Raw genomic sequence first — 24,195 nt, 5'->3', positions numbered from 1 at the left:
AAATGAAAAAATTCTTAATCCAGTTCAATTCCCTTGTACTAGAGAAAACTACAACTCAAAGAAATTAAACAGCATGCCCAAACAGCATGCCCAAGGTCAAACAGTTTCTTATGTTGTAGCACCCATCAACTTACATGATGTAATACTGTAGGTTCCAAAATATCTTTTCCATTTACATATGTTTTGGCTTCCCCAATTGGGATAAGACTCACTGTCCCTCCAAAGTTTTTGATAGTACTGTTAAAATAAGAAGCACACATATTACAATTACAGGATACTCTGAAAAGTTAAGAAAAGGCCAGATGGGATAATCCTGCTTGGGTTATTCTCTCATGTTAAAAGTTCACATCAGTTTGTAGTAAAAATAACTTAAAATTATTTTATTTTCCTTCAAATTTCAAACCTTCAGCCAGATTTTGAAGCTTAGTGAAAAAAGTCTACCCTCTCCATCAATTCTATCCACCAGTTATGGGAAGAATTTTCATTGTATGCATTTTAACTTATTTTTAAAAAGAAAAAAAATGTAAAAGCCTTCCCCAAAAATAAAAAAAATACATTAAAAAATTAAAGAAAAAGAAATTAAAATATTAACAATGTTTACCTATGAATGGAATGGTTTTAAGTGTTCTTATTTTTTTCTAAGTTTCTGGCTTTATAAATAAACTTTAATAATGGGACAAACAACATTTTTCCCTTATGAAGTGAGATATTATATTAAAAGGAAAGACAGGGAGATAAAAGCATATTCTTTAGTCATCTAATTTAATGGATCCTGACTATAAGATGAAAATGGAAAATTAGCTAGAAAGGCCACATATTCCTTGGAGTATTTTTATTTGAACAATAGGAAAGAAATTCCAAAGAGCTAACTGGACAGAAAGAGAAAATGGTGGCCAAAGCTAAGTCCTAGCCAAAGGACTAGCTACAGATTAGGCTCCAAGATCTGTAATAAGCATTAAAGAATAGTTCATTCAAGCAACACATCTAGAAAAAATTATCTGGGAAAAACAGTTCACGTCTATGCAGCATAGAGTACTAACTATAAGTTTAGTGCCTTAGCCAGATAAAGTTTTAAACAATGCTCACCTATTCGAACTCTTTCCTTTCCCACTATCTACTCTATCATCCAAATTCCATGGCCTAGCATTCTGGACCCCACACAACCCGGCTGTAGTCACCAGTTTCTCATCTGCCATCATTTCCCCATAAAAACTCATCTCACAATCAACCGTACCAAGACCCTGACTTTGCCATAATAAAGGCTTTCCTCCTTTTTTTAGTCATTCTTTCAACATAGAATGTTCTCTCCTTTGTCTCCATCATCCTTCAAGATAATTTACATACTAGAGTCCTCTAAGAAGCTTTTCTTTGGGCTAGAAGTGAATTTTTCCCTCTCACTAAGTATGTAATACTCATCTACACTTGAGTACTGATACTGATGTCTTTTATTCATGGGAACCCCATGAGCCAGATGTGTGTCAGCAGTGAAGATAAATATGAAACCAGCTATCACAGAGTTCAGTCTAGTGAGTAAAAAAAACAATGACAAATGCACTAAAAGAGGAAGTAGGGAGTTCCAAGGCAAGTCAGCCCCAGCCCCTAGGCAAGAGTCTCCTAGCCCCTCAGTGGACTTCTTCCCCGACAACTCTGGTACTAGGGATAGAACTCAGGGGCACTCTACCACTCATCCCCAGTCCTTTTTGTTTTTTTATTTTGATACAGGGTCTACCTAAGTTGCTTACGCTGGTCTTGAACTGTGATCCTCTACCACAGCCTCCCAAGTTGCTGGGGTTACAGGTATGTGCCGCCACACCCAGCTCTCTACCACATTATTAGTTCTTCGGGGGTATGCTCTGTATCTTTGCCACTGATGTAAATAATACTATATTTATTAATAGAAGAACAGAGGAACTTAAAGCATATGGCAACTGTCCTATCAGATATAAAGACTCATTATAAAGAAAAAGCAATTAAGAATATGGGGTGTGAGAAGAAACACATCTCATAATTATAGAGGTTTTTTTTTTACTTTCTTATTTTTATTTTTTAGAGTTTTTTCGTAAAAGCACTACAGAACACAAAAGAAGCCATATACTATGTAATATAAGGTACAAGAATTGGTTATTCCTATGAAAAATAAATTTAGATCTCTACTTCACAACAAATAAAGTTTCAGACTACTTAAGGCTGTAAATAAGAAACAAAACTTCAAAACATCAAGAAGAAAAATTAAGGAAACATTTTTATGACTTCAATGTAGAAATATCCTTTTTTAAAGAAAACACAAAGCTAACAACCGTAGGGCTGGGCGTGGTGGTGCAGGCCTATAATCCCAGTGACTGGAGGCCTCAGCAAAAGTGAGGCACTAAGCAACTCAGTGAGACCCTGTCTCTAAATAAAATACAAAATAGGGCTAGGGATGTGGCTCAGCGATCGAGTGCCTGTGAGTTCAATCCCCAATACCAAAAAAAAAAAAAAAAACTAACAACCATAAAGGAAAATATTCATTCAAATATTCATAAAATTAAGAACTTGATCAAGGGCTGTGGTTGTGGCTCAGTGGTAGAGCACTTGCCTAGCACATGTGAGGTACTGGGATTAATCCTCAGCACAACATAAAAATGAATAAATAAAATAAAGGTATAAAAAAATACAAATTTTTAAAAAAGAACTTGAATCAATCAAAAGGCATAAGAGTATGGAAGATGAGCCTCAAGATAAAAAAAAAATGATACTTCCAACATATAAAACCAAGATTGGCAACCAGATTATACAAAGAACTCTTACAAATCATTAAGAACAAAATCAATCTAATTTAAAAGCACAAAGGACAAGGCAAGTCAAAAAGAGGCTCAGCCTCATTACTAGTCAAGGAAATGCAAAGTGAATCCTTGGTGAGATAACTGTTTGACATCCACCAGATTGGCATTAAAAAGTCTGACAGTTCTAACTGTTGGTGATGAGGAGAAGTAAGAGGAACATTCAGTGCAATGGGAGTAGAAACTGATAATCATTTTGGAATACAATTTGCAAATCTCTAGTAAACTTGAATAGGCACATATCCTACAACCTAATATCTCCAATACACACTTTCTAAACTTTAAAAATCATTATAGCACACTTTAAAAATCATCAAGCAGCTTGGGGAAAATAGACTGCTCTCTGGTCTTATGGGTCAGGCCTCCCAAGTTCTTACAAGCTTCCCTGAGAACTCTTAGGGTCAATATATCACCTTACCATCTGGGAAACTTCTCTAAAGAAACTCTTTATATTTGTATCAGGAGATATGTACAAGAATACTCAGCAATATTGTGGTAGCAAAAACTTAAAAACAACCCAAATATCTATGAACAAAATAGACTAGATTATAATAACAGATAATTCATATAAATGTAATACTTTAAGGGAAGCATGAACATGGAAGAATCTCAAAAACACAACATAAACCAAAGAAGTTTATAAACACTATCATCCCAATATATACAAGAATCATTCCACTCATGTAAACAAAATTAATATAAAACGAAATTTTTAAATAGGTCAATCTAACTATTCTACCACATTAGATAGATGCAAATTTACTTTTATGCCCATCATAAGTCTAAGAAAATAAATTATCCTTCAACCAACAGATCAAGTACACCAAAACAAAAATACAGGGAACATTACATTATATCTTATATTGAGAGTAACTCACCTGCTATCCTTACACAACACTGTGTTTTTTCTGGCTAAAAAAGATAGATTTGAAGAAGTACTGCAAAGAATCAGTATAAATGAATGCCTCATATAAGGAAACTCCATATCAATAAGAAATGGAAGTCTACTGAAAAACAAGTAGGGGACTTTGGGTTTAGAAAATTAACATACCAATGATCATCAGCAATCAGCACCCCAGATAACTGAATATCATGGCTTGAGTTTGATTTATACTTTCCAACTGTAGTTACTCCTTCTTTTATCATATACAGCAGCATCTCTGATAGTTGTGGATCTTCATTGAGATTAACAAGGTTTGGCAAGTGGTTGGCCATTTGAAATGTAATTCCAGCTTTCTGGTAGAAGTCAGAAAAAAAATAATCTTAACCACAGCATGAAATTATTAAATTCACCTAAAATGAATATCAAGTTAACCATCAGAACCATTCTCTGTGAAGTCTCAATAAAGTAAAGGTTTCTTGGGGCTGGAGGCATAACTCAGTGGTAGAGTATGCTTAGCATGAGCAAGGTCTTGGGTTCAATTCCCAGCACCAAAAAAAAAAAAAAAAAAGAGTAAATATGTGTTAGAATTTCTCCTTTGTGACTTGTCTGTGACTGTACCATCATACTCAAAGTTTTTGAGTTCTTTTGACATTTCTTTGCCCTTCACAAATCTCAGTCCACTTATATATCAACCCAGCATCACCTGTGTCTATGCTTACTGCCCGATTGTCTTTAGAATGAACCAGTTCTTTTTGTTGCATTATCAAGGGCCATTGGCATAATTTAAGCCCTTATAAACTCACACCAGAACCACTGCAGCAGTAGTTCTGAACTACTGGATCACCCTGACAACAATTTCTTCTGTTTTCAGCAATCTTCCATCCTATACCATATTAATTATCCTAAAAGAAAATGTCAGTTCCTTGGACACAAACTTTTTTTTTGGGTGGGGGGGATTACCAGGGATTGAACTCAGGGCCACATGCTCACTGAGCCACATCCCCAGCCCTATTTTGTATTTTATTTAAAAGACAGGGTCTCACTGAGTTGCTTAGCACCTTGCTATTGCCGAGTCTGGCTTTGAACTCATGATTCTCCTGCCTCAGCCTCCCGAGCCACCAGGATTACAGGAATGCGTCACTGCACCTGGCTGGACACACACTTTTTGATGCCCTTTTAATTCTTTTGGATAAAACTTAAAGTCCTTAATAAACTAACCATAACATCTCTTTCTAATTTTATGGCCTCATATGAGCTGCTTGTTCCAATAAAATGATCCACACAGTCTCTTCTGAGGGCATATTAAACTTTCCCTCCTTTACTCTTACATATTTCCCTTCCTACAATGTTTTCCTCTTTTTTTCTGCTTATCAAATTTTGACTTAAGCTTCAAAGCCAACCTCGTATTGCACCACTTCTATAAGGTTGGACTGGCCATTCCCAAGGAATTTTCCCTCATTCTCCTGAATTCTTAAAATACTCCCCTACTACTTATTTGAAATAGCTTTGCTGCCACTACCTTTGCTCTTGACTCATCTTCTCCAGTCTCTTTTAGAATTTCACTCCACTAAAGAGTTCTGATTTCAATAAAAATGTTCAAGTACTTTCCCACCCTTTAAAGAAATTAAAAAAAAAAAAATCAAACTTTACTCAACCTTACAGCCCTTCTCCCTGTAATTTTCTCATTTTCAAAGAGTTCCTATGTGGGGTTCTATTTCCTGTCTGTCATTCTTCAACCCACGGTCATCTGGCTTCTTCCTTTATCACTAGAATAACCTCATAATTTCACAATGCAATGCACATATTTCTGAAAGCTGGGAGTCTTTTTGGGGACGGGGGGAATACCAGGATTAAACTCAGGGGCATTCAACCACTGAGCTACGTGCCCAGCTCTATTTTGTAATTTATTTAGAGACAGAGTTCCACTGAGCTGCTAAATGCCTTGCTTTTGCTGAGGCTGGCTTTGAACTTGCCCTACGGTCTTAGCCTCTCAAGTTGCTGGGATTATAGGCATGCACTACTATACCCAGCTCGGGAGTCATTCTTTTTTTTTTTTTTTATTAGTTGTTCTTGATTTTCCTTTTTTTTTTTTTTTTTCTTTTTTCAGCAGGGAGGCATCGGCACGGGAATACTAGGGATTGAACCCAAGGGCACTTTACCACTGAGCTACACACCCCACCCTTTTTATTTGGGGACAGGGTCTTGCTAAGTTGCTTAGAGCCTCACTAAATTGCTCCGATTGGCCTCAAACTTGCAATCATCCTGCCTCAACCTCCCGAGTCACTGGGATTACACATGTGCACCACCAGGTCTGGATTGACTTTTCCATTTCTATCAATACACACATCTAAAATAACTCCTGATCCTATCAATTTTACCTCCTTTAATTTCCTGAATCCAACTCCTCCACTATTTCTATTGACACTGCCTTATGCCAAGCTGTCTTCTTCTCTTAACCACAGCAACAGCTTCCTAAACAAGTAGCAGTGCCTGTCACCATCAGTCTCTTCCTCCTCAAATCTACCTTTTACTCTAACAGAAGAATCTATTGAAAACATCATCATCTGCCCATGTTGCTCCCCTTCCACTTAAAACCCATCAGTGTCTTCCAACCCCCTAAATACAAGTTCCTCAACACATCATGATCTGAATCTTGCATCTTTCTAAAGTCTAAACTTTGTACCAACTTCAATTTCCAACTACATGAAACTTCTTAATTCTCTGACATCCAAGCTATCTGTATCATGGTATTACTTAGAAATTTTACTTTGTTAGTCTAGCAAATTCTTATTCACTGTTCAAAACTCTGCTTACTTGCTCTTTCTCTTTGAAGTCATCCTTGATAACTACCTCCTCAAAGTTAATTATTCCCTTTTCTCTCCTGCTTCTCTATTTTTGACATTCTTTTCATTGCCAGTGATGAACCTTTTTTTTAACCTATAAACGTGGCATTTTCATGTGGTTCCACGTAACCAAATCACACCACAGTCTTTTAATTACAAGCTGAGAGCTGATTGTACTTATTCACCTTGGCCTTCCCTGTCCCTGTATTTTTTGTGAAACCAAAGTAAATTTAATAAGATAATTTGTTTATGTTTTAATTTTCCAACCAACATACATGGGCTCTAGGAAATCACAATTTTGTGGGGGAGTGGGAACTGGGGGTCCAACCCAGGGCTTTGAAAATGTGCAAATGTTGGGCAGACACTTTGCCACTGAGCTACATCCCAGCATGGAAATCACAATCTTGATCTTAACTTTTTTTCTGGGTGGGGGAGGGTGTTACTGAATGCTCTAGTGCTGAGTTATATTCCAGTCCTTTTTGTTTTTTGAGACAGGGTCTCATTAAGTTGCTCAGGCTGGCCAGAAACTTGCAATCCCTCCTGCCTCAATTTTCTCAGTCACTGGGATTACAGGTATGCACCACCATACCCAGCAACAATTCTTTATATTTATTCTCTATATGATATTGCTTTGTACACAATCAGTATACAATAAATATTTGAAAAATTAAATTTGTTTGTGTGTGTGTGTGTTCTTTATTATTATTTATTTGTTTTTATGTGGTGCTGGGATTGAACCCAGTACCTCACCTATGCTAGGCAAGTGCTCTACCACCGAGTGACAATCCCAGCCCTTTATATCTTTATTGGCATTTTTCTTTCATTTTTAAATTAGTTTAGAAAGTTGAATGTTACCTGTAACTCCTTTGTTTCTTCAAGTTTTCTTTTTTCAGCTTGTTTAAACTTTTCTTTCCATACTCTTTTCAAAACAAACAAAATAATAATTAAAACAACAAGATATGTAAGACTGAGAATGAAAAGACAATCAATGAAGATTAAGGAACTATTTAATATTTAAAATGATAGTCTCAAAGTGGGCTGCTCTAATTCGTTTGGAAAGTGGGGAGAAAGGGCTGGGGCTCAAAGGTAGAGCACCTGGTGTGAGGCACTGGATTCAATCCTCAGCACCACATAAAAATAAATACATAAAATAAAGATACATTAAAAAAAGAAAAAGTAAGTGGGGAGAAAGATACACTGAATATCCTCTTAAGGTTCCTCTGAATCCTACAATCTTGCAGCAACGCATTTACTATGTCACCTTTGCATTTCTGCCATGTCTCTCTCCTGTTGATGCAGTTTCATTCTTAAGGATGTTATTTCTTGCCGACAGAGCCTGTATCGTTCAGGATCAATGTTCCGACTGTTTCTCTGAGCAGCTTTTAGCTTTTCAATTTCTGCTTTCAATTCTAAAGATTTGTAAAATGTATGATTAACAGCATTTTACATATAAAATATAAAAATTTCCACATTAGGCATAATCTTCTATTTTATTTGAAATTTTAAATATTACTAAATGAAATAGAATATTTGGACAAATCAGCTTAACTTTACTTATATGATCTATAAATTTCTACTTATCCTTGCCAGGCATGGTGGCATACACTTGTAATCCCAACAACTTGGGAGGCTTAGGCAGGAAGATCATAAGTTCAAAGCCAGCATCAGGAGATAACCAAGGTACTTAGCAACTCAGTGAGACCCTGTCTCTAAGTAAAATATAAAAAGAGCTGGGGATGTGGTTCAGTGGTTAAGCACCCCTGGGTTCAATCCTTGGTACCAAAAAAAAAAAAAAAAAAAAAAAAGTTCTACCTATCCTTAACCTAAAACAGTGCACCCTTGGAGAGGGGAAAACGGCACTATCAATTACAACAGGATATAAACTGAGACTGTCCTAAGCAAACCCTACTCATAAGAGAATTTTGACATCAAACACATTATTTTTCAAGCTGGAATTCAGAATACTTTTTTTCGTGGTGCTAGGAATTGAACCCAGGGCCTTGTGCATACAAGGCAAGCACTCTACCAACTGAGCTATATTCCCAACTCCAGAATACTTATTTTTAATGAAAACAGTTCCATTTATAAAACAGAAGGGATATAAATAAGAAGGATGAACTAAGAGAAAACTGATTCTGCTCTGGTTAACACCTCTGAAACATATATTACCTTCTTGCTGCTAAAAAGTGCCAGAGGACAAAGGCATACAAAATGATGGTAGCTCTAATTAAGTTAAAATTAAGTATGAATCAAATGAAAATTAAGTACAATGCAAAGTACAAATCAAGATTCCTTGCAGGTGTTCAAGTCTGTCATAAGTGGATGATTACCAACAGATAAGTAGAGAGCAATCTTTAGTGTACATGAGATTAGGCCTATGCTAGAAATTCAAGCTCAAGTAGAGTTTGGAGGAATGAACTAAGCAGAACTAATAAATGGAATGATAATGAAGAAAAGCTTATAAGAGAAAAATAATAAATAGCTACATTGTTATTTTGTGCACACAGCTATGACTCCGTCTATAAAATTACTTTTTTATTATTGCTATTACCCTTTACCCACACTCTATTTCCTATGGCATTTTCTGTGTTCCCCCTTATCATTCATTCTCTTTCTCAGTGCCCTTCTACCTATCTTTCTTCATCATAGATTCTGATGGCTAGAATCTATTATAAATATATAAGGAAAAATATTTGATTTTCTTTAAATTGCATATTTTGAGACAAATTAATGTTACTCTATGGCAAAATAATTTTTAAATTTTGAAAAATTTATTCACCTCTAATTAACTTAGCATTCATATCTTCATTTACTTTGGCAATGTTGACTATCATCCGGGCTTGGTTAGCATATCTAAGTGTGCTTAACGTTTCTTCTATGTTACTGGCAGCAGGACTGATTGTAGCAATCATTGCAGTTTTTGAATTTCCACCTAGACTTTCTTTTAATAGCCTTCAAGGAAAAAAAACTGCAATTAGACTTTGCTTCTACAACAGCATACTATTATTATCAGTTATAATCTAAAAAGCACAAAATAAACTAGCATGGCATATAATACAGATTTATACTCGTCACTCAAATACCACTTAAAACTTTTTGGTATTTGTAGTTAATTTTAGATCTCAAATACTTTTTTTCTCTGACATTTTGTATGTTGTTTCATAAATCAATAATCTGTGCAGAGATTTTAAACTATGTTTAACCATCAAATTTTTAGTAAGGCACCTTTCCCCATACTAGACTGTGAGCTACTTTAGGAAAGGGATCATGTCTTGGTCATCTTTGTATTTCTGATGTTATCACAACCATTTGAAGCAGATGCTCAATAAATGTTAAGAATAATGAATGAATAAAGAAAACCTCAGTACTGTGTTGTATGCAGAATTTATAGAAAAAAGAGACCATAAGACTTAAAATATATCTTTTATTAAGGCAGAATGAATTTCACTATTTCTGATTTTCCAAAGGCATGAAAAACATCAGAATTTCTTTTATAGGTATCAAAGTGGCAACCACGTTAAAATTAACCAATTATAAAGATACAGTGTTGTTAAATAGTGAAACAGTTCTGTTCATAATTGTATACAAATGCTCCTTGACTTAGCTGGGGTTACATCCTGATAAACCCATTGTTAATGCCACACAGCCCAGTATCATGAGTACATTATTGATTATCCCTTTAAATTTCCAAGTCCAGCTTCTACTGAACACATGTCACTTTCACATGATAAACATCATGAGTCTAACCATTGTAAGTTGGGGACCATCTATCTATATTAATGTTTATCAAAAGTGAATATTAAATGAATACAGATGCCATCTCAATGGATATTCACTAATGAACACTTATTAAGTATCTATGTGATAGCCATTGTATAGTACGCAAACAAAATTATTTAGTTTCACTTTAAATGCATAGCAATGTTTGATAATATCATAATTGTTAGACACTAATACCAATTAAATATAAGAGTAGTTGTTACTGACCACTTCTTTTCTATCCCAAAGTTGTATGAATCAAGTCTATCATTCTCTTCCCCACAGTACCCACTGTATTTCATGTAATTCTTTGTACTTCAAAAGATACTTGCCAGCTGGGTGCAGTGGTGCATGTCTGTAATCCCAGAGGCTTGGAAGGCTGAGGCAGGAGGATCACAAGTTCAAAGCCAGCCTCAGCAAATTAGCAAGGCCCTAAGCTATTATTAGTGAGACCCTGTCTCGAAATTAAAAAAAAAAAAAAAATTTTTTTTTAAAGGGCTAGGATGTGGCTCATGGTTAAGTGTCCTTGGATTCAATCCCTGATACCAAAAAATATGTATATAAAGAAATACATTAAAAATTTTAAAAAGATACTTGCCATGTAAGTACAGACTCACGATAAGGAATAAAAACCCTCTTTCCATTTGCTTGTTCAGAGAGTGCAGATATAACCTTTCCCAAAGTTAGCAAGGATTTGTTAATGCTCACACCTTCCTGTATATAAGGTTAAAAAAATATATATTTTTTTTAACTTCTCAGCAACAAATTTATTTCACAAAATATATTTTCCCCCTGAAGCTCAATACTAAGTAAATAGTTTCTGATATTTAAACTCCAACTTTTGTATGACTTAAAATTTATTAATTTTCTTTGTAAAGGAATCACAATCAAAAAGCATGTATCTCTAAACCATCACAAGGTAGTCCATAAAGTACAGGTAAAGAGACCTTTTGGTTACGCACATTCAATTTGTACTCTCCTAAAAATAATGCCCTCAGGAATAAATTTCATCAAAATGAGAAGAGCAAGGTGGGCAGTTGTGTGTGTGAGTAATCCTAGCTACTCAGTAGGCTGAGGCAGAAGGACCACAAGTTCAACAGTTTAAGGCCAGCATGGACAACACAGCAAGACATCATCACAAAACAAAACAAAACAAACAAAAAACCACAAAACATGAGATCATCATTCACCTTCAGTCGATCTCCACTAGTGTGGGCTACAGAGCAGCGCTCACTGCCGGCCAGATCTATCAAGTTTATGCGGCTCGTTATTCTGTGGTCATGTTCTTCCCCTTCCACAAATTCTGTCTATGGTGAAATGATATTAAAATAATTTAAGTTCTTCTATGACTTGCTATCAGTAGAAATTTTTAAAGGGAAAGTTATTCAAGATTATAAATCACTAATTTATGTTAAAAGCTATCCCTTTTTTTTAACCATCCATTTTTTAATCTGCAATAATTTAAAAGTCTGCAGAAAAGAATATATTGAGCAGTAGATGGATTATGCCAAAGTAAGAAAAATTACTTTAAAGGGATTAAAATCCATCACTATTCAGTTATATTGAGCAAACAACTACAAAGAAAAAGACTTAATACAAAAAGATGTATTATAATAAAAACAATTTAAAATCAATACAAATGCCTAATAGTAAAGAAAAACCTAAGGAATTGCAGTAACCAATGGGATATTATCATACAGCTTTTAAAAATTGTCAAGGCTGGAGTTATGGCTCAGTGGTAGAGCACTTGCCTAGCATGCATGAAGCACTGGGTTTGATCTTTAGTACCACATAAAAATAAATAAATAAAATAAAGGCATCGTGTCCATCTATAACTGAAAAAATATTTTTAAAAATTTCTTTAAAAATTGCCTCTGCAAAAATTTTAATGCCAAAAAGTTATTAGAGATTTTGTGAATTTAGTTTGTGTGATTGTAAAATAACTGAAAGATTATAAATAAAAATGTTACAAGGGTTTGAGTAGTGAAATCAATAGCTGCATTTTAAAAAATCTTTTATTCTGACATTTTTACAAAACTCTATAATTACCATATATTACTGATAACATAGTATTATATTAATATGATCATATCATTGAAATAAATAAGTATTGGTTTTATAAACAATGAGAAATAATATCCTACTATATATACCAAAAGTCAAAGTTATTATATTTATTCTTAAAAGTTACTTATCTTTATGTAGCTATATGACTTTACTTTCACCTTTTGATTTACAGGAGAAAGTAAAAATAACAAAAGAAATATATTTACTCTCTCACCTATGAAAATAATCAACAATGACACACACACAAAAAATACCTTGGTCTGGGTCATCACCAGGGTAAAAACTGAATGAGAACGGGAGCTTTTATCATTCATGCCAGTGGCAGCGGTTGCTCTTTGTTTATTTCCTAATTCTAGCCAACTCTAATAAGAAAGAAGGAAGTTCAGATGGTCAGATTATAATTTATTGGGGAAAAAAATTAAGGAACAACAAAGTTAAGAAAGCACATTTGTTTCTTATATACTTTTGTAGCACCCATTTAAAATTTATAAAATGGAATTACATATATGCGTTAGTAATTTAATAAAATTCAAATAATGTATTTCTCTTTTAATCATTTTATTCCCATTGCCTATTTTTTTCTGTACAGAAACTCAAATCAGGAAATAATAAACTTTTTAAATTAATACTTAGCAAACAAAATCAGGGTAACCTTGTATTTATGTAGATAGCAATAAAGAAGCAATATTTTCATAAATATTCATAATTATTCTATCTAAAAAAAAGAACATAAAATATAATCAATCTTACCTGGATATCAGAGTAAGAACTGACAACATTCCTTTTTTTTTAAGAAGTAGAAAACAAAAGAAATTTTACTGATTGTTCACATAAAAATAGTCTTTCAATTACAGAATTACTCTCTGAAGATCACAATAGTCTAATTCACAACATTATACTGCTCCCAGAATCTTTCATTTTCCCTATTATTAAAGGGCAGAAAATAAAATAATCTTTTAATTTTACTAAAAAGTATGATTTTTCTAAACAAAGTACCTTAGTATCTTATCATTATAATATTCAAGTCTAAGTCATGACACAAAACTATATATTTTAACACATATGTATATGCATAGGGATATGTCTGTATGGAAATGTATAGGTCCAAAAAGAATCTCAAACTTATTACATAGAGCTGAACTTATACTGAATCACTTTTCCTTTATTTTAAGAAAAGCATTTGGAATGTTGAAGATAAGTAAATGACCCTTGGCATATATAAAACACAAATTAGCACCTTCTTCCCTTTTCAATTTAAAGTAATGGTATAAAAAGCAGGTTGAGCTGGGCATAGTGGCACATGCCAGAAATCCCAGCCACCTAGGAAGCAAGATAGGAGGACTGCAAGTTCAAAGTCAGCCTCAGCAACTTATCAAGGCCCTAAGCAACTTAGTGAGACCCTGTCTCTAAATAAAATACAAAAAAAGTACTGGGGATGTAGCTCAGTTTTTAAGCACCCAGGGTTCAAACCTTAGTACCCAAAAAATAAAAAAGGAGACTGAGAGGAAGATTTTATCTTAATTTTATCTTAATAAGGAAAGAAGAGGGTAAAGGGAGAGAAATCTATTTATTTCACACTCAATTTAATCAATACTCTATGCCAGGCACTTTATAGGTGCTGTGAAAGATACAAATATAAAAATTAAAAAACTAACACTCTATATGGAAAGAGGGAAAATTTAGTTGGACCACATTAAGGGTAGAAGGCTAAACCATTATCCAAGGTTCAGAGATGGGGAGGCTAATGAGAACAACAGTAAGGATCCAGGAGAGCAACAGTCACTCTATCTGTTCCTCCTCCCAGGTCTTTTGGAGCCCAACACTTACATCGACAGTGCTTCAACATATGGTCCGGAAACAGGATGCTCCCTTACTCTCAGCTAGTAGAAGCAAATTAAGAGTATGACCATATCACATAAAATATGATTATAAATCTTTTTTTTTTAATACTTTGAGTTCAAGGTAGAGATTTTCTTTATCCAGAACTAACTACTCTCAAAAAACAAATCTGTCAGGCACTAAAACTGCTTTAATACCAAAACTAATTATAGTCATACAATATGCAACAATATCCTCTACATCAAATGTCTTACTAGTTTTTTATTCTTAAGTCCTATAATAACAATTATTTATGCTTTCCTTTAAAACAAACACTAAATTTCAAACATTTAAATTTTTCTTCATTTTCATATTTACATTTTAAACTTTGTGACCGAAAAATTTAAAATGCAAGGAAGTTATAGAAGAAAACAGCATTTTTGTTTAAGTTTCTTAATGTTGCCAATAATAAACTACATAACCTGAGCAAGGAAACTAACAAGATTTTTATTTCTAGTCAGGAACAGTGGCACATGCATATAATTCCAGCTAATCTGGAGGTTGAGGCAGAAGGATGTGGAAGGCGGACTTCACGTTTGAGGCCAGCATAGGCAATTGAGGAGACCCTGCCTAAAAAAAAAAAAATTTAAAAGGACTAGGGATACAGGTCAGTGATAGAGCACCCCTTGGTTCAATCCTAGTACTCAAAAAAAAATTTTTTTTAATTCATTTATTGTGCTGTAAGCTTCTCTGCAAAATTAAAAGTTTCTGAAATTCTAATAACAGGGCAGGGTTATAGGTCAGTGGTAAAGTGCTTGCCTGGCATGTGTGAGGCACTGGGTTCAATCTTTAGCATCACATAAAAATAAAATAAAAGTATGCTGTTCATCTACAACTACAAAAAGATTTTTAAAAATTCTAATAGCAATGATTCAAAAAGTTTAAATAATTATTTCACAGATTATCTATAAAATATAAATTTGCTAAATAACCCAATGAAATACATATTCCACTATAAAAATATGATTTTTAAAAACTTGGAGCTGGGACTATACGTAGCTCAGTGGCAGAGTGCTTGCCTAGTATGTGCTTGCCTAGGCACGTGGTTGGATCCTTAACACCACATAAAAATAAATAAAATAAAGGCATGCCATCCATCTATGACTACAAAAAAAAATTTTTTTTCTAATTATATTGCTTTTGGATTTACAGACTATTAGATATTTTGTGTTTTACTCACACCAACTAAACGTTAGAATACCTTTTAACTTTTACACAACTTGATTAACATAAAAAGTGGCTAAATCTTAACTAATTTAATTTCTACCAGTGATAATATTCAGCTTATTTTCTAAATAACAACATAGTTACACTGTAGTCCCAGGCATTTACTATCATAGAAAATCATTTTAATAAAACTTTAAGCCATATTATCCAAATAATTCACATAATTGTATGCATTTGTAAAAATCAGAAATTTTAAAATAACAATAATAAATTGTTTTAATCTTACTGGTTGCTTCCTCTGCCCATTTTCACCTTTACAAACCAGAAGGTCATGAATTTTTTCATTGTATACTTCAAAGAAGCTCATTTCAAGGTGATAGCTGATCTAGTAGAAACAGAAACACAGCAATCAATTATTTTTTAAATTCTTTGCATGTTTTGCACATCAGTTGTACAGTCATTCCATGTAAAATTTAAACCTCCCAGTTCTGCAAAATCATTCTAAAGACCGCTGCCTTCACTTCATTTATCTCTCCCTGATTTATACTACCTTCAAATTGTTCTCCCTCCAAAATCTGAACAGTCAACAGAAGACCCTCTGCTCCACAAGCCCATGGCTTCCTCACTCTTCTATTCCATCTAAACTTGGCCTCGAATCACATTCCATCTTAAAGCCTTCAGACAATTGTGTTTCAATTTATCCCAATTCCTCTTTTATTCTCCATTTAATTTCTGGGGGTAGAGGAAAAAGAAGGTAATGAAGGTGCGATGTATCCAACAGGAAGAAAGAACTCATCAAATATTTGTTTTTCCTCTCGTGTTCTCAGTAAATGCCCTCAGTATCACTCTGGTTCCTCTCACCCTCACCCCCCTCACCCAACAGGCACCAAGTCGTATCAGTCCTACTTACTAAGATCTCAGTGTTTGCTCCCTTGTCATCCCCTACTGTCACTACCTAGTTCAGCTCCTTGTTTTGTCTTATCCAGATCAAGTCCCACAGTTGGTCTTTCTCCATCCAATCTACTTCTCTTCAATCCATTCTCCCATTTTGGCCAGAGCTATCTTTCTTTAAAAAGAGTAAATATGCTTATATTATTTCCCTGCTTAAAAAACTTCTAGATTTCTAGCCTTCTAGATTTCCAGAAGCTTGGTTTGTTAAATACTTCTTGAGCCAAGTTCTGCCTGCCTCCCTAGTTTCCTCTCATCACCCTCCACCTCAAATTTCATGCTTAAAACAAAGAAAACAATTTATAGATTTCTTTCAAATCTCTGCACAGCTACTCCCTCTGATTGAAATGTCCTTCCCCTCTTTTTTCTCAACCTTATAATTGCTAAACTGCCATGTCCTTCAAAAACAAACTAAGTTGCCCTATCTTCTAAAAAACAACAACAACAAAAGAAAAAACATGTCTCCCCCAACCTTACATGTTCTCAAATTCCTATTCCTGCTTGCTCTGGTTTGAATGTGTTCCCCAAAAACCCATACATTGTAATGTTTATGTTATTTAGAGGTGGTGGTGAGGCCTTTGGAAGATAATTAGGGTTAGATGAGGTCTTGAGGACTTAGGGTAGGTCTTTGCAAAATAGAATTAATGGCTCTATAAGAAGAGACCTGAATTAGCACACTCCTGTCTCTCATAGGGTGATACCCTATGCCATGTTATGAGGCAACAGGTAGGTCCACATCTGATACTTGATATTGAACTCCCCAGTTTCCAGTACTGTAAGAAATTTTTTTTTCTGTACAAATTACCATCTTTTGTATTTTGTTATAGCAACAGAGAAAGGAGTAAGACAATGTCATCATAGTGTTTACTCAAATTCACTAGCATTCAATTGATTGTACCTGGATGTTTACTGACCCAGTTTTCCTATTATAGTCCCTTGACTACAGGGGCTAGGTCTTCTAACTCAATATCCCCGAATATAGCACAATACTTTCTCAATTTCCCTTATAAAAGTATAAATTACAAATTACAAATTCCCAGTCTATACTCTAGACTAACTAGAATCTTCAGAAAAGATTTTTAGGATCACGTGTGCATCACATGCATGCACAGACATGCACACATACCGCTGACCCTGCCACATCCCTTATGATTCCCATGATCAAGCACATTTGAGAAAAACTGGTCTAAGAGATCGCCTAGCAACAGGAGCTTCTCAGTAAACACTTGCTGAACATAAGAATGAGTAAGTGAAAGGAGAAGCCAGCATGGAACTGCTCAGCTACAGTAGAGCTGAAAAAGCACAGCTTATAAAGTTGGATGTGGGTTCCAACTCCAGCTTCACTACTCTCAGCTTCACATTGTCCAAGAGTCTGCCTGCTGTCCTTTTTTAAGTGTGTGCACCTGCTTGACTACAGAGACAAATGTAAGAGTTATAAGTATCACACTGTGAGCCACTAGGCATACACACAAGGAATTAAGCAAAGAAAGAGAAGACAAAAGAGAAAACACCTCCATTAATGTCTACCTATAAGAATTGCTTCTGAATTTAGAATCCCCATCCCACCCTTTCTACACCTCTGTTCCAGGAAAGAGTGTATTAAGCATTTCCTTAGAGGCTGTGACACTGATTTGAATTTGAACATACCTCTTGGGTTTGTTTTTTGGCTACTTGAGCAAAAAGGTCTTCACAAAATCTTGGAATTATTCCTGGTTCATCACTAAATCCCATCATCCTGAAAAATACATTATAAGGGAGAAATAACACTAATTAGTTTGGGGATTTTTAAAAATTCTTTTTGGGGAAAGGAAGCTGCAAACAAACTAATTAAAGTTCATAGTATCTAAGAATCAGGGCTCCAAAGCCAAATTTACCTTAATCTAAATCTTTATTTTACTAATTATTAGATGTGACCTTGGACAAAATACTTAACCTCACAAAACCTCAAATTCCTCTTCTGTAAAATAGGAATAACAGGGTATCTAATTCAAAGGTTTGTGAGAATACAAAAGGTATAAGTACAGTGCCTGGAATTTAGAAAGAACTCAATGCTAATTGCTCTTAAAATTCTGAATATTTCTTTCTAGGACATGTATTATTTTATTTGTTTCTATGCAGTACTGAGAATCAAACCCAGTGCCTCACACATACTAGGCAAGCACTGTACCACTGAGCCACAATCCTAACCCTACCTTTGTTTTAATATTTTTTTTAACTGACACAGTAATTACACATATTTATGTGGTACAGTGGTATGTTTCAACACATGTATATAATGTGTAATGGTCAGATCAGGATAACTGGGACATTCGTCCCTTCAGACATTTATTATTTCTCCATTTAAAATCTTCTATAATAGTTATTTTGAAATATACAAATAATTGTTGTCAACCTTGGTTATTATATCATGCTATGTCTTACCTTTAATTGACTTAAAAATATTTCATTGGAATTTTTTAAAAATAAAACCAGGTACTTTGTATAAGACATAAATAAAAGGGAAAGCTATCTATTACTTGATATATAAAAGTGTCCAAAAATTTCTAGCCATGTTTTTGCCCAATGACAATGGCTCATACAGGTTAATACAGGATGGATATAAGTTCCTAAGATCTGCCCAACACTAGACAGAGACTAAGATTCCCTACTATTAATTCTCATAATATAAAATAACCTCTCTGGGCTTCAGCTTATACAAGAAATATAAATTGTAGTAAAAAAGCCAGTAATATTTAAAAGGTAAATCATCTCCTGCATATACTAAAGCCCAGAAGTAACTAACTCACCAAAGTTTGAAAAACTGGTACATAATAATGGATGAGACCAGAGACCAGATCTGTGTGGTTTCAAAACTATATTCTGGTATTTTTCTCTAGAAATGGGATTGAACCCGAGGGCTTTTTACTCCCGAGCTACATCCCCAGTCCTTTGGGGTTTGTTTTGGCTTTTTTTTTGAGACAAGGTCTCATAAGTTGCCCAGGCTGGCCTTAAACTTGTGATCCTACTGCCTCAGCTTCCTAAGTTGTTGGGATTACAGGCATGCACCACAGTGCCCAGCAAAAACTATATTCTATTGTTACTTCTCACAAAAGAAAATTTAAACATTTCTAAATAAATACATGTGCAATACAACTTACGTGTATGATTTTCCAGAGCCAGTCTGACCGTAAGCAAAGAGACAGGTATTGTATCCTTCAAAGGCTCTTTCTAGGAGTGGTGCCGCCAGTGTCTCATAGACTGTCTTCTGGTTGGCATAACGAGGATGACATTCATCAAAAGACCAGAATGAAACATCATAAATAAAAGTATAAACTTGTTTCATGTCCAGATGTTCCACAGATATTTCTTCCCCATTCATGAAGACCACTTGGGATGCTTTTTCAATCTTCTCTCTTTAAAAAAAAAAAGAAAGAAAAAGAAAAAAGACAAGTTACTGTAATTATTGTGAGTACTATTCCCACAAAATATAACAAGACACTAAAAACTAATTAAATTTAACATTGCTCCAAGGTAAGGTAATTCTTTAGTTTTATGTAAAAAACTAGGAAACCCAGTTCAAATGGGTTTCAGATTTCTTTTCTAGATAACCTAACTGGCTTTTACAACATCTTTCCTCTTTTTCTCTTGAACTCTACATTATAATCTATCTACATATTTTAGTTGAAATCTGGAAATATCTTTATTATAGTGAGGTTTTGAGGTACAAACATATATAAAACTGGCATAAAATACATTTCAAGTTTAAATCATAAGTCTCTTGGCAACTAGTTGTTGTCACTGTTGATCTAAAGGTCTCTCCTTCCGCTAGATTTTTTCTGTTAAATCACAAATCTTCATGTCTATCCTTCTTCCATCTCAAACCTAAATGCAATTCTTTCACTTCTCTAGATCTACAAAAAATGGTATCACTCCTTGTCTGGCCCTAGATGTTAGCCCCTTCAATAATCTCCTACCCATTTCTCTTAGAATCTGCTTTAATTTAAATCAAATTTATTCTGAAACCATCTGCCTCATCAGTTTGACAAGTGCCCCACCTCTGCTTTTAGGGCTTGTCCGAGTCTAGAATCAGGCACTTGGACTCTTATTCGGTTCTCTTTAGTGTGGTCATCTACTAGTTCCATTCTTCCTGTTGCCTCTCTTCCTTTCATGGCTCTTAAGGCTTTTTCTGTTAGGTTTCCTCACTTTCTCAAAACAACTCACCCTATTCTCTCCCTTTATCACTAACCCATTTTTACTAAAAAGGCCGTTAGCACAATAAAGTCCTTTATAAAATAAGCTGCCTTTACCTATGACATTTTAGGTCCAAACTGGAGGCTGCTTCCTCAAAGCAGCAGTCACCACATCCACTTCCAACTTGCTTAGATACACAGCATCAAGTTAAAAACTACTGAATCTGAAGTTTTTACTGTACTTCCTTGAAAGATCTTAAAATAAAGATTCCACATTCACATTTTATCATATTCATTGTTTTTTGTTTTTGTTTTTTTTTTAGGTGTAGATGGACACAACACAATGCCTTTATGCTGAGGATCGAACCCGGGTCCCACCCATGCTAGGGGAGCACTCTACCGCTGAGCCACAATCCCAGCCCGATATTCATTGTTTTTAACACTATCTTTAATCTATGACTATCCACCCACAGTTACCTTTGAAGAATAATTTTTTTGCCATCAAAATAAATTACTGTATTTATCACCACATATATCAATCACGGATGATGATGCTATTGATCACCACTCTAAAAAGCATTCTGGAAAGACCTCTTTGGGAAATGAATGACCTGTTATCGCTCTTTTTTAGGGGAAAGGTGGAAATTTCAGTCATGGAATTGAAAGCATACTCCATTACAGAATTAAGTCATTCATTCAGACTTCTTAAGAGCAATATATCTAGAGAAACTTCCATATACAGAATACAATTACAATTTTTATAGTCCATCATAAAAAATAACACACTACAACTAAACCTAAAAGTTTTCTCTAAAACTTAAATAACTCTGTCAATGACTGGGGTTGTGACTCAGTGGTAAAGTGCTTGCATAGCACATGTGAGGCACTGGGTTTGATTCTCAGCACCACATAAAAATAAATAAATAAATAAAGGTACTGTGTCCATTTACAACTAAAAAAAAAAAAAGAGGGGCTAGGTATATAGCTCAGTTGATAGAATACTTGCCTCGAATGCACAAAGCCCTAGGTTCAATCCACCGCACCACAGAAAAAAAAAAAGAAAAGAAAAGAAAAACTCTGCCAAGCCAGGCACAGTGGCATACTGCTGTAATCCCAGTGGCTGGGGATGCAGAGACTGGAAGATTCCAAGTTCAAAGCCAGCCTCAGCAATAGCGAGGTGCTAAGCAATTCAGTGAGACCCTGTCACTAATTAAAATACAAAATAGGGCCAGAGATGTGGCTCAGTGTTTGAGTACCCCTAAATTCAATCCCTGATACCGTCCCCACAAAAAAAAAAAAAAATCTTCCAACAATTTTGAAAATGCAAGATTTTCTAAAAGCAGAGAGGAATTAAAGACACTTTACATGGTGCTGGCTTGGCCTTAGATTTAGAGTGCATAACATACCTTTTGCTGAAAGGCCTCACACGTACTGCAACTGTCACTTGACTATTCTCCACTTTCAAAGCATCTATTTCTTTAGTGGTGTTCAGAACTATAGTTTCTTCTTCAGGAGGGAGTGTATTTTCTTGTGACCTTTCCCTTTTATTTCCAAAAAGAGATATTTTGGGACTTGGCTTAACTTGCAGGTTCTGCACCCTATTTTTCAGTATTGATGTAGCTGGGCTCTTAAACTGAGGTGTGCTATGCTTTGGTGTCAATTTGTGTTCTGTTATACATTTCACAGGGGTTCTTTTTTCGAGGCTTCCAAATTTATTTGAATCTTTTGCTGCATCCTTCCCCATATTTCTATGATATAAGTTCCCTGTTCCTGACACTTTGATATCAGACTTGTTCTGAACAGTTTTCACTGCCAAGTATCCTGATCTAACAACTTCAGTTGAACCCTGGGAGCCACTGGGTGCTCTATTCCTTAAGTGATTAAGTATAACATGTTCATTTGCCACACTAGGGACAGAAAATGTTTCTTTATGTTTCCCATCAACCATAGCTTCAATGTCTTTTGGGTCTTCAGCTAAATGTGCAGAGGATGCAACAAAACAGTTTTTGTCACTATTTATAATCTTCACATTTGTCCTAATTTCCAGTGAAGCATATCTTTTTTCTGTTTCATCTCCCATATTCTGTGTTGTTTTCCCTTTTTCCACAGAATCTGCTTTAGCACGTCGCTGTAATGTAAGATTTTCTGTTTTTTCAGTTGTGTCTCCCAACTCACAGCCAAGTAAAGATGACTCTTTGTTCCTTGTGGCTCTTCTCTGAAGTGTCAATTTACCCACAGGATTAGGGGTAAGAGGCATATCTCCTGTTTTTTTACAGGCAGAAATAACATAAGTTCTATTTATGTCTCTGATTTGACCTGCAGATCTCAACAATGGATCATCATTTTCACATTCTGACATATCTAATTTCAAATGCAGCTTAAGTTGGCTACTATCGGTGAGTGCATTTGGTGATGACCTCTTGGAGGAAGAAGGAACTCCAAGGACTTCACTATTATTTCTATTATGAGCAGTGTGTACTGACATTTTGGAAGCAAGTTATTTTAAAAAGAAAATTATTAAGAATCTAAGCTCTTCTTTGTATGCTCATTTGACTTCCAGCCATTTTCATAGTATTGTTTTCAAAAAAATATCTGCTAAAAAAAAAAAAAAAAAAGATTTAGGTTGCATAAACAACAAACAAGCTTTAAAATAGAGGGATTCTGCAATTTTCAAAGTAAATTCCCAGAGGTAAACATTAGAATAAATCACAGCTTCCAGCTGACCTATTGCTTTCAAGTCACTTCTGATAAATGTGTCCTCAAAGAGCTTTCAGTCATTATTGACAAATTTTTACTGAGTGTTCCATTATATGCCAGGGTCTCTGGCAGATACTGTAAATTTCAAAGACAAGACCCTCATTCTCACCTTCTCAGAATAGAAGGAATACACAGATAGCCCTTACATCAAGTCAAATGGGTCAAACGTCTTGAGACACATCAGAATAGATTTTTTTTTTAAGTACCCACAGCATTTTTTTTTTAAAGTGGGACAAAGTACTAAAGGAAATCCTAGCACATAAATCAGTTTGGAGCAAAGCATCTTTATATACACCTATTGGATATATGCTAAATACAGTAATGCCTAAGAGGGAATTGACTGATATCACAAGGTAGATAATTGCCAAATAAGTACCACAGACATAAGTACTAAAACATATTGCTTATGTTGAAAAACAACTATGCAAGATGAGATGCAGGTCACCTGCCCTTTATCAGACAACAAACTACACAGGTGTGCACGTAAATATATGCCAACACTATCTATCATGCATTAAAATAAAGAAAAAAGTAGTTACAGCTAAGCACCCTGGCTTCTGGTCAACTCTGCATCAAACTCCTTAGATGGATATAAAAACAAGTCTTTAAGTTTGCATGTCTGATTCTAACTTGTAAAATGACCGTGGCTGAAACCATTCGCAGATGATTACTATTAAGGAATAAAATAATAGAAGTTCGCTTTTAAGTGTTTTTATGTTTTACATAAAAAACAACAGGTCATCGCTACAAAAAAATCATCATCATCATCATCATCATCATCGCCAGGTTATAAGCATCTTCCGTCAAGTTTTCAAACTTTTCAAAATATAGACTCTTACTATTATGAAATAAATTAGAAGGCAAGAATAGATTCTGGAAACCCCACTGCAACTAAAATTTTTACC

At 34.8% G+C, this 24,195-nt stretch overlaps 1 protein-coding gene across 1 annotated transcript in view; it reads right to left on the bottom strand.

Moving 5' to 3' along the window:
* Kif14 (kinesin family member 14) overlaps positions 1-23,018 on the bottom strand; it is a 68,265-nt gene extending 45,247 nt beyond the window's left edge. Inside the window, exons 1-14 of the mRNA XM_076831941.1 lie at positions 21,940-23,018; positions 19,502-19,756; positions 18,012-18,099; positions 15,703-15,801; positions 14,199-14,251; positions 13,122-13,152; positions 12,626-12,733; positions 11,495-11,611; positions 10,903-11,018; positions 9,325-9,497; positions 7,807-7,954; positions 7,401-7,464; positions 3,871-4,055; positions 135-237 (exon numbers count right to left, since the gene is read on the bottom strand). Coding sequence (XP_076688056.1) covers positions 135-237; positions 3,871-4,055; positions 7,401-7,464; positions 7,807-7,954; positions 9,325-9,497; positions 10,903-11,018; positions 11,495-11,611; positions 12,626-12,733; positions 13,122-13,152; positions 14,199-14,251; positions 15,703-15,801; positions 18,012-18,099; positions 19,502-19,756; positions 21,940-23,018 — 2,619 coding nt within the window. The remainder of the gene's footprint in view (positions 1-134; positions 238-3,870; positions 4,056-7,400; positions 7,465-7,806; positions 7,955-9,324; positions 9,498-10,902; positions 11,019-11,494; positions 11,612-12,625; positions 12,734-13,121; positions 13,153-14,198; positions 14,252-15,702; positions 15,802-18,011; positions 18,100-19,501; positions 19,757-21,939) is intronic.
* Between the last annotated feature and the right edge of the window lie 1,177 nt (positions 23,019-24,195).

Source organism: Callospermophilus lateralis, chromosome 13 (genome assembly GCF_048772815.1).
Source record: "Callospermophilus lateralis isolate mCalLat2 chromosome 13, mCalLat2.hap1, whole genome shotgun sequence".
Lineage (NCBI taxonomy): Eukaryota > Metazoa > Chordata > Mammalia > Rodentia > Sciuridae > Callospermophilus > Callospermophilus lateralis.
Note: the sequence above shows the minus strand (reverse complement) of the source record. Positions and strands in the feature narration are given on the sequence as shown.